The following is a 16,024-nucleotide window of genomic DNA, read 5'->3' as shown; positions in this document are numbered from 1 at the left end:
GTAATTCTGGCAACCAGCGCATATGTACTTTAGATGGTCTTGGAAGGTCAGTTTGGTGTCCAGGATTACTCCTAGGTACTTGATCTGAGTTGAGAAGTTGATTGTTTTATTATTTATCTTGATTTGTGGTGGCCATCGGACTTATAGGGTTGAGTTGATCTTTGCTGGGGAGATGTCCAGTTGATTTTGTCTGGCCCATTGTTTTAATTTGTCTAAAGCATTGTTTACCATATTTTCTAACTCCGCTCTTCAATTTGCTGCGACGGTGAGAATGATGTCGTCAGCAAAGGCCTGAGAGTTAACCTCTCTGAGATCCAAGTGAGGAAGCTGTTCAGTACAACATTCCACAGTAAAGGTCCCAGGACCAAGCCCTGTGGGCAGCCTCTGTAGATATTCCTAGTCAGCGTTTGGAAGGGCTTTGACTGTGATTTTTCTATTTGACAGGTAGCCACAGATGAGCCGGTAAAGGTTTCCCGGAACGCCAGCGGCTCTGAACCTCGCCAGGATGCGCGGCCACCAGAGGGAGTCAAATGCCCCAGCGAAGTTCACCGAGATCACTAGAAAATATTTTTTGGGGCATGTAGCCACTTGGTCCTGTAAGTGCTGATGTGCATCCACTGCTGATGAGGACCCTTGCCTGAAACAAAACTGGTTTGGGGATGAGAGCTCGTCCCTGTCATAGTGTTTCAAGAGTCTGCAGGAGAGAAGGCGTTCAAGTAGTTTGCTGGTCACTGTGAGAAGGGCTATTGGCCTGTATGAGTCAGGAAGTTCTGGCTATTGGGCTGGATTTTTTAGAATTAGTTTGACGTTTGTCTTTTTCGGTTTGGTTGGAAAGATTCCTGTTTGGAGACATTTGTTGTATAAGAGAAGAAACAGGTTGGGGGCTAACTCGACTACTTTTTTGACTATTTCTGGCTCGAGCAGGTCCAGTCCTGGGCACTTATTAGATTTTGTGTGCGAGTTGGCAGCGTTTAGTTCTTCTCTAGTAAAGTCTGTTTCTACTTCGGTGGTTTGATAGTCTTCATTTTGCAGGCACAGTTGCCTGTGTTCCAAGGTTGTTGGGTGTATTGCAGGGCAAAAGACAGTGTTCAAAATATTTGAGCCTTCCCATGTAGTTTTCATTTCACCACTCGGGTGTCGTGTTGATGCAGTGACCTCACCCCTGGGAAGCTTGTTTGTAGTAACTACTTATTTTTGTAGTTACAAGTCCCCAAGGGTCATTGTTCCCCATGGTGGCAATGAATTGTTCCCAGCACTCTTGCTTAGATTGTCATATTTGTGCTGTGTAAGCATTCAGCGCAGTCCTGTAGATCTGGCGCATGGCTTCCACCTCTGCCACTGGTCAGGTCCTTCTAGCCCTTTGGAATGTCTTGCGGCTGGCTTGTGTTTCTCTCCTTAGTCTGTTTAGTTCTCTGCTCCACCAGGGCACCACACCCAGCACTGGTTTTCTGTTCATTATAGCTTCATTGCTAGCTCTTGTGATTAGTGCCGTATTTTTTTTTTTCCAGTGAGTTAGTGTCCTGAGTAGCCAGGCAGTCCCACACGTTGTTCCTGGTAGTCAGCAGTTAGGGTTGTGGAGAATAGTTCCAATTTGCTTTCTGAACTGAGTATCTGTGCTGAGTTTACCTAGGAAGAGGGGGGGGGTCTATTGAGTGTGCAGGTTAGTTGGAAGGTAATTGCTGCGGTGTTCGGAGGTGGTCCAAGTGTCCTGCACCATCCACCCAACGATGTTATTTGCTGCATTTCTAGTGGCCATAGTGATGTCGATCGTCACCTCCCACATAGTATTACAAAATGTCTGAAGGTTGTTGGGCTGGTTCAAGACTGTCATGGAGGCATTGGCCAAGAACTCCTCTAGTCTTTGTCCATTTCTGTTTCCCTGTCATTCAGCTGTGTGACTGTGCCAGACAAGTGATCTACAGTTCACATCAGTGCTAATGATTATCCTTGCTCCAGGTAGCGTATCCAGGATGGTATGGAGGTATCTAACAGCGAAGGCGATGTCCTCTCCGAGGCTGCAATAAAGGGCCACAACATAGAATGTTCCCATGGCAGTGAGTAAGTGGGCACATGTGGCCCATGCTGTGGAAAGATGTATTATTCGTGTGGCCATTACATCGGGATTTCTGACCACTATAGCTGCCCATGGAGTTTTTGTTTCTGATTGGATAGTCTTATAGGCAAGAGGATACCCTCTGACTGCCTTGAAGGCTGTGTACGGCTCCTGAAGGATGAGTACATATATGTTCTCCTCTTTCACCTTCGGCCTGACCTAATCTACTATTGCTCTAGCCCTTTGTGCATTTATTTGCATAAAATTGACCTGTGTGCTATTGAAGATTCTATAATCCAGTCTGGATTGGTATAGACTCTTAATCTTCAGGTATACGGGGCATTTATTATTCCTAAGCGATTGCTGTGAGTCTAACTTTGAGACTTTTACAATTTACACAAGTTGGTTGTTCAGTTTTGTTGGGCCTGTGGATTACCAATGTCCTTTTGCAGAGCAATGGCCACAGGTTGATTCTTTTTGTGTGCAAGTGTGGGTGGTGTGCCCAAACTTGCAACACCTGAAGCATTTGGGGATTGTTACCCGTTCTTGAAAACAATGGCATCCAATTGATGAAAATCCTAGGCTGTCTGTTCAGGGCACGTCAAGCTGCCGGGGCTAGCTCCAAAATCCAATTCATGTTGATCATGTCTCTTGATGGTATCAAGTATATGGGAACAAGCAGTGTTCTAGGGTCTTGGCTGGGTAAGGTGTGGCTCAGGTTTTACTGGTAGATTTCCTCTACTGTCTGGTCCAGGGTCAAATCTTTTTGTATGTCATAGATTATGAACGATGGTCCTTTCCTTATCGGTGCAGTCGCAGTCAAGCCCATGTCGGGTACTTTAGTGTTGTGTATTATCTTTTCAGCTTCTTCTTTAGTTGCTGTTTCTATCAGGACTCCAGCATTCCTGGTCTTCCTGACCACTTTTATTTGCGTTGTTTTTAGCTTATCTTTGAGTTTAGTGATGATCTGCTCGTTTAATTCCTTGCTTGTCTGATTTTCAACTGGGGTTATTGTACCCAATACTACCAGGTTTGGCTGTTTCAGGAAAGTTTTCCTCTGGGCGGGGGGGGGGGGGGGGGGGTGCAGTGACGCTACTGATCTGTTGTGCAGTTTTGGTGGCAATCCTCAGTGCTTGAGCATATGTGGGCACACGCTGTGGCATTTGATTTGCTCCACATTCCTTGTGTGCTTGTAGCTTAGCAGTTGCTCTCTCACTGTGAAGGTAGGTTTCATTCAGGAGTGCTTCCATTTTTGTTGAAGATGGTTACTATCTGGGACCGAATTCCAGTGGATACTCTGCTCGGGTTGTCTTTAAATATGGTTTCCAGTGGGTTATTGTACCCAATACTACCAGGTTTGGCTGTTTCAGGAAAGTTTTCCTCTGGGCGGGGGGGGGGGGGGGTGCAGTGACGCTACTGATCTGTTGTGCAGTTTTGGTGGCAATCCTCAGTGCTTGAGCATATGTGGGCACACGCTGTGGCATTTGATTTGCTCCACATTCCTTGTGTGCTTGTAGCTTAGCAGTTGCTCTCTCACTGTAAAGGTAGGTTTCATTCAGGAGTGCTTCCATTTTTGTTGAAGATGGTCACTATCTGGGACCGAATTCCAGTGGATACTCTGCTCGGGGGGCGGGTGCAGTGACGCTACTGATCTGTTGTGCAGTTTTGGTGGCAATCCTCAGTGCTTGAGCATATGTGGGCACACGCTGTGGCATTTGATTTGCTCCACATTCCTTGTGTGCTTGTAGCTTAGCAGTTGCTCTCTCACTGTAAAGGTAGGTTTCATTCAGGAGTGCTTCCATTTTTGTTGAAGATGGTCACTATCTGGGACCGAATTCCAGTGGATACTCTGCTCGGGGGGCGGGTGCAGTGACGCTACTGATCTGTTGTGCAGTTTTGGTGGCAATCCTCAGTGCTTGAGCATATGTGGGCACACGCTGTGGCATTTGATTTGCTCCACATTCCTTGTGTGCTTGTAGCTTAGCAGTTGCTCTCTCACTGTAAAGGTAGGTTTCATTCAGGAGTGCTTCCATTTTTGTTGAAGATGGTCACTATCTGGGACCGAATTCCAGTGGATACTCTGCTCGGGTTGTCTTTAAATATGGTTTCCAGTGCCGTTTTAAGATACAGGGTGTTTCATCTGGAGTGTACCCTCAGGCATAATGGAATACAGTGGTAGTTCCTGTGGATTTTCCTCTCCGTGGGTCTTTCTGCTTCCTAGCTTCAGTCCAGGAATGAGTTTCCCTCTCTGACTTGGGTACTGTTTGTTTGCTGCTTTTCCACTTTGTTTTGGAAGCCCCTGGTCGGGTGTGTACTCCTCTTCCTCTATTTGGTCCATGACTGGGTTGTCATTCTGACTCTGGGTCAGGGGATCCTTATTTTTGTTGGATTTCCCTTCCATTTCGATATGATCTGGATAATCAGGTAAGAAATGCTGTATGCAAAAGGTTGATTAAAATGACGGCAAATGATGCCCACCACAAGCCCATTGCTGTATTAGAAGGCACATCTAGTGCATAGTGCATATCAAAACTAGATGTTTGATACTCACTGATACCATATATACTTAATTTAAGACTTAATCTTTACCAAATTAAGCTAGGCAGCGGAGCATAAAAATCAACTGTTTATCCACTTCTGCTACCTAGAAGTACTCCCCAGTTTTATCTAAAATTTGGTATGACAACAAAATTTTGTTATGATATAAGCCTAATGCCATATATTTAATGTTATGGCAACACAAGCCTATGCCATAAGTCAGTTGAAACATATACGGAGTAATATCTCAGTTATCGCTGAATACACTAATCCCAATTTTCAGAGTAGACTCACCATTCCTTTGTAATTAAGCCACAATCTATAATATCTGATGATAACTCGGTATATCAACAGAAATAAGGTCTTAAAGTACCACACAAAATTAAGAATCGGCATAAGGCAAAGCGCCACCTCCACTGTCTTTTTTTTGGGGGGGTAGTGATTCTGCCTGCTGTTATTTTTTTGGCATTTGTTTAGTTTTGGGATCATTGGGATGGATCCCACTTTCATCCATAGTGACTAGCCATGAAAAAACTCCTCTTGCTCTTGTTGGCACATTGACAACATTTCATGTGCACATTGTGCCCTTTACTTCTGGTAAGGAGTCAGAACTCTTGGAGTAGTAGTAGTAATAATGGAGGCATGTGATGCAAAAAAGCAAGCATATGAGCTTATGTAACATCAGCTAAAAAAAAAAAAAAAAACAAAAAAAAAAAACAATTTCACACATCCATTCCCTGTAAAAGTTTGTCCAATTCCTCTTTGAATTTATTTCAGCTATCAAGTTCCACAATGACAGAGGGAGGTTTGTTCCAGCAATTAACCACCCACTGGCTAAAGACAGATTTCCACTCATCTATTCTACAACTATCTTTCCTTAGTTTGAATTTATGCCCCCTCAGGTTCGCAATCTGAGAAAGCGGAAGAATCCCATCAGAATTCAGTGTGCTCAACCCATCAAAGCCTTATACACCTCAATCAGATCACCTCACAGGTGCCTAGTGTCCAGCTGTTGCAATTTGGAGAACTTAAACCTTTCTTGGTAAGAGGACCTCTTTGTTCCCCTCATAAATCTTGTTGACCTTCTCTGTACATGCTCAAGAACTCAACATCCTTCCTTTAGCCCTGTATGCAGTGTTCAAGGCGTGGCTGACCATTGCCTTATACAAAGGGATAATCACCTCCTTTTCCCTACTAGCAAAATTCCTGTACATCATTGACAATACCCCATTACCTGCTCTGGCAGCCTTTCTGCATTGCTCAGAAAACTTCATATCTGATTTCACAATTACTCCCAGATCTTTTTTGTTTTTTGCCATATGGTACATTTCTCTGGGATTACTTCTACTCATATGCAGTACTTTGCATTTGTCAATGTTAAACTTCAGTTGCCACTTCTCAGCCCATCTGCCCAAATTTTCTAGATCCTGTTGCAGTAGCACATTGCCATTACTGTCATTAACAACCCTGCCAACCTTTGTATCATCTGCAAACTTCGACATTAAGCCTGATAAACCTTCATCAATGTCATTGATAAATGTACAAAACAGTGGGCCCAACACCGAAACTTCGGGAACTCCACTAATAACATTAGTTTATGAAAAGCAGCATCCATTGATTACCTCTCTGTCTTCTCCCACTCAACCACCTTTTTATCCATTGTAGCAAATCACCTTTAATACCATACTGCTCCAATTTGTACAGTAGTCTTCCATGCACAACAGTGTCAAAATATTTCCTTAAATCCAAGTATATGCTAGTTGGAATCTGACTAGCAGACACTAATCAAATGCAACTGTTGGTGGATGATGTTTCCTTCTGACCATACACTAATTTGGAACTCTGTAGCTAGCTATTTGATACTAATATGGCTATCTTCCAGAATTAATGCCTCAAATTTTGCAACACTGGGCATCCTGCGATTTCTTCATCATGCACTGAGGTTATTGCACATTTGAATTGTTTATACCAATGTACAGCAACACTGTAACCTGGACAGTCTTCTCCATAAACAGCTACCAATTCTTTGTGGATTGTTTTGAGTGTTTTCCCTTGCAGAAAGAGAAATAAAATCAGTTATCTGTATTCCACATTGTCCATTGTGACACTTCACTTCATTCAGCACTGCAAAGAAAAAAAATTGTCAGATTGAAACCAAAATTTGTGGGGTTTACTATAGAGATTTCAAGGTGTCAAAGAAAAAAAATTTCATATTTCCTTCACAACTACTTTTGGGTGAATACAAATTTTTTTGTTTTTTTTTAATCCCCCCCCTCCCGTACCTGATCTGATTTCCTTAGTTTGATTGTTGTCTGAGAATTACTTTCTTAGATAGCAAAAGTTGTTGACCTGTTTTTTATTTCCATTTCTGCAGAGAATGTTATTTTTGTTTATATTGATACACTTAATTTTTGACTTCTTATTGCTAATTGTAAAGCCATTTCTTCACTTTTAGATTCTATTCTATTTGATAGTAATTGTTGTATATTTGATTATTTGATTGTTCTCTTTGTGAGGTTGCTGCGATAACTGTGTCATCTGCCTGTCACAGTTATCAACCTTTCATCTCAGGTTGATAACTGTTGTTCCATTTATTGAAGAGTTATTTCTTTTAATTGAGTTTCCCATATTATTTTTTTCTATATGTCAGTCTACATCACCATTGTATTGGGATTGTTATTTGAGTGACCAATTAGCCTTTCTTGTTACACTGCACGCACCTTCACTGGCCTCTTACATCACTGATTTGTTTGTGACCACTGGATTGCTGTTGGATGGCTGTTAATTCAGTTATTGGACCGAATACATGAAGATCCCAGCAGGATTATGGTTTCTGAAATACTTGTACTGGCACATCCAGTGCTGACTACCATATCATGTTCAGTCTTGCCCATTCTCACATGAAATTATACATACACAGTATCCCTTCATATTACAGTATGAAGACATAAAGTGGCTGCTGAGTGCATATTATAACTTTGCAGCTCTAGATATAGCAGTTTTCTTTTAGCAAAAGAGTTATTAATTTTTGTGGTAAATAACCAGCTAATCTGTTAGATATAGAGAGCAGAGACGGACCGGGTCAAAAATTCTTACTGGGAAAAATTTGTACCGACCTCATACTAGTGTTTATGACCATATTGTTTATAGCCAAAATCACACCGGCCTCTGGCCCACCAGGGTTTCCCCCGGTAAGTCTTAAGGCCAGTCCGCCTCTGTTAGAGAGCTAGTGTAAATTTAAGGAATTTTTGGATGGATACCTGGATGAAACCAGTTATTTATTTTTAACTGAATCAGTCTAGCTTCCTTGGATAGATTTGCTTTTATTAATACTAAATCTTATTGTGATTAGACTTACTGTTGTTATTATTATTCATTAATCTGTTATATTGAATTCTTATGATATCAAATAATTGTAAATTTTATATATCTGCTTCATTTCTTAGATAGAAATTAGAGATAAAGAAATTGAGCGTTTAACACTTTTACTGGAAGGTGGTCGTCCTCTTGAGGCTGTAATTAAAGAATCACAAGACAGGGAAAAGGAAAGAACTATTGCACATTTAAATATTCAGGTTTGTAATGTGTAAATAGTAATTTATGTATCATACTTTTGTTCTGATCAAAATTGTTTATGGATTTTTTTGAGAACCACTGATTAGTTTTTCATAGCAGTATTGTTTTGTATTTTAAAATGTTCTCATTCGGTAAGTATACTTTTCCCTTCATGATTACTCTAAGCCTAGTGTGAATGTTAAATGAATTAAGAAGAGGGCATCCCATTTTAATGTTTGGGAATAACACAAGAGATAGTGTATGACATGGTGATGAAAACAGTGAATACAGTTAATGCAAAGTGAATTCTTGGCTGATTTTTAGAAAAGTGTATCATATGCACTTTGGTAGTGTTCCATGGTCCATGCTTGAAATTGGCCTGGCCGAAGTGGAATATTCTTTCTTTTGGGTGTGGGAATGGAAAGGATAGGTTTGGTATTGAGTATCATACATTACATGGTGCAAATTTAATGAAATTTTTAATAACTAGTATCATTCAGTATGCTAGTGGCATTTTCACATACTCATAGTCAGATTACATGCCTCCAGGACTTCATTGAACTCTTTTTATATTCTGGGTAGGGATAATTACTCTCAAGAAGCACAAGTTAAGAAAGGAATAAAAAAAAAACCTACACCATGAAAGTGAGATAAAGAGAATTATTTACACTTTTTATTTAAAAATACTATAACATAATCTGTTTTGAAAATCCTTTGCGGGTGGTCTTTGGTTTCAGAAGTTGCTTATGATCACATGGAGTTGAAAATCCAAAAATTCAAATGAATTTCAGTGTAGCCATTTTTACCTTTATTTTGTAAATAATTTTTTCTTGGTTATTTTATCTATATAAAATTCAAAATTTCACATTCCTAAACCGATTCTTTTATTATTATGTGATTTTTTCCCCCTGCCTCATGACAGGTACTGGTACCAAGTGCATGGGATGGTTGATTGTGTCTGGTTAATATTATTGTTATTACTGATGGTTGAGGAACTCTCCTACTATCCTACAGCTGTTCAGAATTGTGGCTTTCTGAAGTTCCACATAAGTGTTCTCTGGGAGGCAATTGCTGTTAGGTTCTTATGGAGGCTCTTTGGCATACCGGTAATTGACATGATAATTGGGATAGTCATTGCTTGTTCCATATTTCACATTTCTTTGACTTTCCGTTTTATTATTATTTCTCCCTGATTGGGGGATTTCACTCCATGACAGGTACTGCTACCAAGTACACAGGGTGGTTGTAATGCTTGTGTTACTGTTGGTCGAGGAAATCTCTGACTATCCTACAGGTGTTCAGGATTGCGACTTTCTGGAGTTCCTTGTAGGTGTTCTCTGGGAGACCTATTGCTGCTAGGCTGCTGTGTAGAGTCTTTGGCACCATACCGGTGGTTGACATGATGGTCAATACTTCTTGCCTATGCCACATCTCCTTGACCTCGTGTCTCAGGTTCGTATACTTCCTAATTTTTTCCTCATGGGTTTTCTGGACATTGCTAGTGTTAGGCATTGCTATGTCAATCAGATAGGTAGCCGTTGTTGTTGTTTGGTTTTTAGGAGCATTAGCAACTAAGGCCATATTGCTCCGGGATATGCGGTGGTCATTCCCTGACCTTTCTGCATCCTCCGTATTTGGTGGTGACGGGCTCGAACCCCGGTCTAATCAAGAAGCGTGTGCTACGCACTGCTGCTCCTTCCCACCTGGCTACGGAGGCGCCTCAGATAGGTAGCCCTTTCCATCTTGTCCACAAGGGTTACGTCCGGTCTGTTGTGCAGGATGGTCTTATCCGTTATTATGGTGCAGTCCCAGTACAGCTTGTGTTCGGGTCTCTAGTACACTGCCTGGGCTTTATCTTGTAGTATGGTACACTTTCTTTGTTCAACTGGTACTTCCTCGCTAGCTTCTAATCTATTGTCCTGGCTACCTGGTCGTGTCTATGAGTGTACTCAGTCTGGGTGATCACCTTGCACCCCGTAGTGATGTGTTGGATCATTTCTGAGGCCAGGTGGCATCGTCGACATTTATCATCTGATATTCCAGGCTCCTTTGTGATGTATTTTCTATAGTTTCTGGTGTTGATTACCTGGTCTTGGATGGTCAGCACGAATCCTTCAGTCTCGGGGAAGAGCGTCCCGCTTGTGAGCCATGCATTGGAAGCAGTGCTATCGATATGATCTTGATGAAGGTCATTGTATTGTCTGCCATGGAGTGTCTTCTTTGCCCATCTTTCTAACTTAGTTTCTTGTGATGTCTGGGTGGGAGGGGGGTTCCTCGCTTAGGTTGAGTGGGGTATATCGCTTATCTATCTTCCTTATGGCCTGGTGGAGTGGTGCTGTGTTGTTCTCGAAGTAATCCTTCAGGCTAACTATCGCTGTTTTCTGTTGCTCTATCAGGTATATCAGGCCCCTTCCTCCCTCTTTCTGAGCTATTGTTAGTCTCTCCACTGCTGACTTTGGGACTTTGGGTGGTGTTCATGACTCTTGGTCATCATTGTCCTTGTCTTTCTCATGATATCATCTAGCTCGGTGTTAGTCCAATCTATGATCCCGAAGGTGTACTTTAGTACCAGAGCTGCATGGGTGTTTATGGCTTTAACTGTGTTCCCTCTGTTCAGTTTTGCTTTCAGCAGGCTTCTGAGTCTCTGATGATATTTTTCGGTCAGGCACTTCTTGATTTCTGTGTTCTCTAACTGCTGAGCCTTCATCATCCCTAGGTATTTGTAGGTCTCTCCTTCTGTCATAGCTTCGATCTCTTTACCAGTCAGCAGCTGGTAGTTTCAGCCAACTAATTTTCCCTGGTGCAGTGTGTGGGTCTTCATTTGTATAGACCAAATTCCATCCTGATGTCCTTGCTGAATTCTTCGGGGATCCGGAGTGGTTGCTGGAGTTGCTTCTCGGTTGCTGCGTAGAGCTTAATGTCATCCGTGTACATCAGGTGGGTGAGGGTGTGCAGATTCTTTCTTCTTCTTTGAGGTTATATCCATACTTGCTGCTGTCAAGCATGGTGGATAGCGGGATAGCTAGACAGAACCATAGTGGGCTCAGAGCATCTCCCTGAAAGATTCTACTTCTAATGGGGATTGGCCTGATTGTGATGTTCTTGACCTTAATGGTGGTACTCCATTTCGCCATTGTTGCTCCTAGGAAGTTTGTCACTATCGGATTAACCTTGTAGATCTTCAGGATCTCTATTAGCCAGCTATGAGGTATGGAGTCGAAGGCCTTGCAGTAATCGATGTAGGCCGTGTATAGGTTGCGGCTCTTCCATAACTGCTGGATCTATGGTTAATTGCTCCTTGCATCCTTTGCTTCTCTGCTTGCATCCTTTCCACTGTTCGGCCATTATGTTCTGACTCTCTAAGTGGTCTGATATCTTCTTCATTATGCAGCTGATCAGGATCTTGTACATCATTGGGAGACATGTGATTGGCCTGTATTTCGCCGGGTTTCTTGTATCTTCGTCTTTAGGCTTCAGATATGTGACTCCTTCAGTGAGAAACTTTGGGATTGTTTGTCCGGGTGCCTTATCATTTGAGTGAACTGCTCTGCTAGGTGCTTGTGTGTGTGCACGTGAGCTTCTTGTACCAGTAGTTGTGGATGTTATCAATTCCTGGGGTTCGCCAGTTGTGAGTGTTCCTGATCGACTGTTTTACTTCTTCTCAAATCTCCCACTCTCTCATCTCTTGTATGTCCTTGGTTTTCTTCCATTCTACTTCTATCCAGGGTTCTCTGCTGTTATGTCTTACTTCACTGCTCCAGATATTTTCCCAGAACTCCTTGATCGTCTTCTTCTTGGGTGGTCCATTTCCTGCTTTCTCATCTTCACCCAGTTTCCTGTAGAAGGCTCTTTTTTCCTCATCGAAGATTTGGCTGTTTATTTTCCTCTGGGAGCTCTCTTTGCACGGTGTAGTCTCTTGCTGAGTGCGAGGAAGTTCTGCTTCAGTGTGTCCAAGTATTCTCCTATTCTCTGATTTCTGGTCTCATGTTTGCTGTGGATGCCATCTCTCTTGAGGATGCGCTTCACCTTTCCGATCAATTTCTTACTTCTATTACCCTGTTGGTACTGGGTCAACTTACCTACCTTGACTCTTAATTCTTCTACCTTCTGCTGAAGTCTTCTTTCCCAATTCTTTGGCAGTTCTTTCTGTTTTTGATTCTTATGATGCTGGTCGCTCGTTTCTTTTCCATTAATCCTAGTAGCTGCTATGGCAGCACCGTATATGGCTGTGTGGATAGCCTCCAGCGTTGCACCATTGTTGTCAAGGTAATGTGGCATTATTTGCCGATTGAGGTGGTCTGTTACTCTCCACAGGATTTTATGTGGCCTCTGCTTAGGTATCACTTGGGTTCTTGTGGGGTCCATTCCTTTGAATTCTGTTAGGGCCTTCTTTCACTCGTCTTCTATTCTGGATATCATGACTTCGTCTCTTTCCACTTCAGCTACTCTGGGTTGTATTTCTTCTTACTCTTCCTCTCTGGTTCCATGGTATGCTGTTCCTCCTCTGGTTCCATATTTACCATATTCTTTGTGCTTTGTAGTTGATCACTCCCATCCTGCTTGATTTTTTCCAAGATGGCAGGAGCTGTTAGGTTCTTTGTGATGATGGTCTTTCTTTGGTCTGCTAATTGCTGTTTGGTGACCTGAATATCCAGGTATCGTTCCAACCACTTGGTATGTATTCGCGACTTGTACATGGTCATATCGGTCTCTAGCCTGGTTATTTCATAGTATGCTCGCATGATGTACGTATTCATTTCAATTATTTTTATTATTATTATTATTAGCCATATGGTGCAAGGAAGCCTGAGGCTTATGCTACACCAGGCAAAAAACAAATTTCTGAATTACCCAGAGAAAGAAAAGTAGAAGGGAATCACCAAGAAAACACAGAATGATGATATTCAGCTCAGGACCCTGGGTGTGCCGAGCCCATACTCATCAGATGTGAGCCTCTGGGGTAATTATTTCTGTGTATTTCCTGATATTTTCCTTGTAGGTATTCTGGAGATTGCTGGTGTTGGGCACTGCTGTGTTGGTCAGTTAGGTAGCCATTTTCTTCTTGTTGATGAGGGTTATGTCTGGTCTGTTGTGTGGGATCATCTTTTCCATTATTATGGCATGTTCCCAGTATAGTATGCAAGTAGGGGTCTCTAGTATGGCCTGAGGTTCGTACTTATAATGTGGCACACTTTCTTTGATCAAATGGTATTTTTGTGCTGGCTTCTGATGCATTATCCTGTCAACCTGGTCATGTCTGAGAGTGTACTCTTTCTGGGTGAGAGAGTATTCCGTCCTGCATCCCACGGTGATGTGCCTGATTGTCTCTGGGGACAGGTGATATTGTTGACATGTGTCATCTGTCACTCCAGGATCCTTGGTGATATATTTCCTGTAGTTTCTGGTGTTGATTACATGGTCTGATGGTGAGCACGATCCTTCGGTCTCAGGGAAGAGCCTTGCATTTGTGAGCCATGCATTGGAAGTCATGTTATCTATGTACTTATGATGGAGGTCACTGAAGTGTCTGCCATTGAGTGCCTTCTTCGTCCATATTTTTGTCTTTGTTTCTTCGGTCTGTGTGAGTGGGGTGTCCTTGTTATAGTTGAATGTTGTGTGCCATTTGTTTTTCTTTCTTATGGCTTAGTATCTTGGTGCTGTGTTTTCCTAAAAGTAATATGCAGGTTCTTAATTGCCTTCTTCTCTTGTTCAGTGAAGTGATCCCCTCCCACTTTCTTTCCGAGCTGTGATCAGTCTATCGATGGTCGACTTCTGGTGGTGTTTACAACCCTTGTTCATTATTATTTTGGTCCATCTCATAATTTCATCAAGCTAGGCATTGGTCCAAGCTATGATCCTGAAGAAATACATTAGTACTGGGACTGTGCAAGTGTTTATGGCTGTGACCACGCTCCCACCATTCAGCTTTGATTTTAGAAGGCTTCTCAGTCTCTGATAGTATTTCTCAGTCAGGCAGGCCTTGATCTCCTTGTGTTCTGACTACTGAGCCATCATCATCCCCAGATATTTATAGGTCTCTCCCTCTGTTATGGCTTTAATCTCTTGACCAGTCTTCACCTGGTAGTTTTGGCTGACTGGATGTCTTTGATGCTGTCCATGGGTCTTGCATTTGTCTAGGCCAAATTGCATCTTGATGTCAATGCTGTAGTAGCTGTTGGAGTTGATTCTCAGTTGCAGTATAGAGTTTAATGTCATCCATGTACATCAGGTAAGAGAGGTTGCACAGATTCTCCTTCCCTTCTTTCAGGGTATATCCATACTTGATGTTATTGAGCCTGGTGGATAGTGTTGAGTGCTAGACAGAACCATACCGGGCTCAGGAAATCTCTCTTTAGAAGATTCCTCTTCTGATGGGAATCAGTTTGGTTATGATGTTCTCAACCTTGATAGTGGTCCTCCATTTCACCATGATTGTTTCTAGGTATTGTGTCGGTGTCGGGTTAACTTTTGTAGATCTACAGTGTCTCTACCAGCCATCTCTGTGCATGGATTTGAAGTCCTTATGGTAGTTGGTGTAGGCTGTGTGTACAGGTTTCGGTGCTTATTTGTGGGCTTGCTCCATAAGTGCCACATCAGTGGTCAGTTGCTCCCTGCATACTTTTCTCTTCTGCTTACAACCCATCTTTTGCGGTCATGATGTTTTTTTCTCTCCAAGTGGTCTGATATCCTCTTAGTTGTGCAGCTTCTACATTGTTGGAAGACGGGTGATCAGTCTGTATTTTATCATGTTTATGGTGTCTTTGTCCTTAGCCTCCAAGTAGGTGATTCCCTGAGTCAGAGACCCTGGGATTGTGTCAGGGGGCCTTATCATCTGGATGAACTGCACTGCTATGTTACCTGTGTGTATGTGCAGCTGAACTTCGTGTATCAATAGTTGTGGATGTTATCTATTCCTGGGGTTTGCCTGTTGTAAGACTGTTGTACTTCTTCCTTCTGAAACTCCCATTCTGTTATCTCATGTATGTTCTTAGTTTTCTTCTAGGTCTATCCAGGGATCACTGCCATTATAGCCAACTTTGCCGCTGAACCAAAAGATATTAGCATTAGCATTAGTAGAGGCATATGATGCAAAAAAGCAAGCTTATCCAGCATCAGCCAAAAAAAAAAAAAAACAAAAAAACCACTCCCATTTCACCCCTCCGTTCGTTCGAAATACCTGACCAACTGAGCCTAAAATTTTTTTAGGCTATAAACTTCCACAACAAGGGATGGAAGTCTTTTCCACCAACCAACTACCCGCTGGCTAAAGGCAAATTTCCGCACATCTGTCTTTCCTCAATTTCAATTTATGCCCTCTCAGGTGATTATTCTGAGCAAGAGGAGGAATCCCATCAGCATTGAGCCTGCTCAAACCATTCAAGGCTTTATACACCTCGATCAGATCACCTCGCTGGTGCCTAGTCTCCAGACACTGTAATTTGCAAAACTTAAGCCTTTCTTCGTAAGAGCACCCTTTGTTCCATTCACTAATCTTGTTGCCCTTCTCTGTACTCGTTCCAGCATCTCTACATCCTTCTTGAAATGAGGCCTCCAGACCTGTATACAGTACTCTAGGTGTGGCCTGACCATTGCCTTATACAAGGGAATAATCACCTCCTTATCCTTGCTAGAAAAATTCCTATATTTCATCAACAATAAACCATGAGCTACTCTTGCAGCCTGTCTGCACTGCTCAGAAAACTTCATATCTGCCTGCACAACCACCCCCAGGTCCCTTTCATTCTCTACCACTGTCAGTGTAGTACCACAGAGTTGATACGTTGCTCTGGTGTTACTGTTTCCCATATGTAGTACTTTACATTTGTCAATGTTAAACTTCATTTGCCACCTCTCAGCCCATCTGCTCAACCTTTCCAG

General features: G+C 42.3%; 1 protein-coding gene across 1 annotated transcript in view; it reads left to right on the top strand.

Annotated features, from left to right (window-relative positions):
* Nucleotides 1–16,024, top strand: part of LOC150088059 (centrosomal protein of 135 kDa-like) — a 507,662-nt gene that overhangs the window by 73,664 nt on the left and 417,974 nt on the right. The window contains exon 5 of the mRNA XM_090369998.1: nt 8,038–8,166. Coding sequence (XP_090226124.1) covers nt 8,038–8,166 — 129 coding nt within the window. The remainder of the gene's footprint in view (nt 1–8,037; nt 8,167–16,024) is intronic.

The sequence above is a fragment of the Mastigoproctus giganteus genome, chromosome 3 (genome assembly GCF_048544385.1).
Source record: "Mastigoproctus giganteus isolate SK-2022 chromosome 3, ASM4854438v1, whole genome shotgun sequence".
Classification (NCBI taxonomy): domain Eukaryota; kingdom Metazoa; phylum Arthropoda; class Arachnida; order Uropygi; family Thelyphonidae; genus Mastigoproctus; species Mastigoproctus giganteus.
This window is presented reverse-complemented; position numbering and strand designations above follow the sequence as displayed.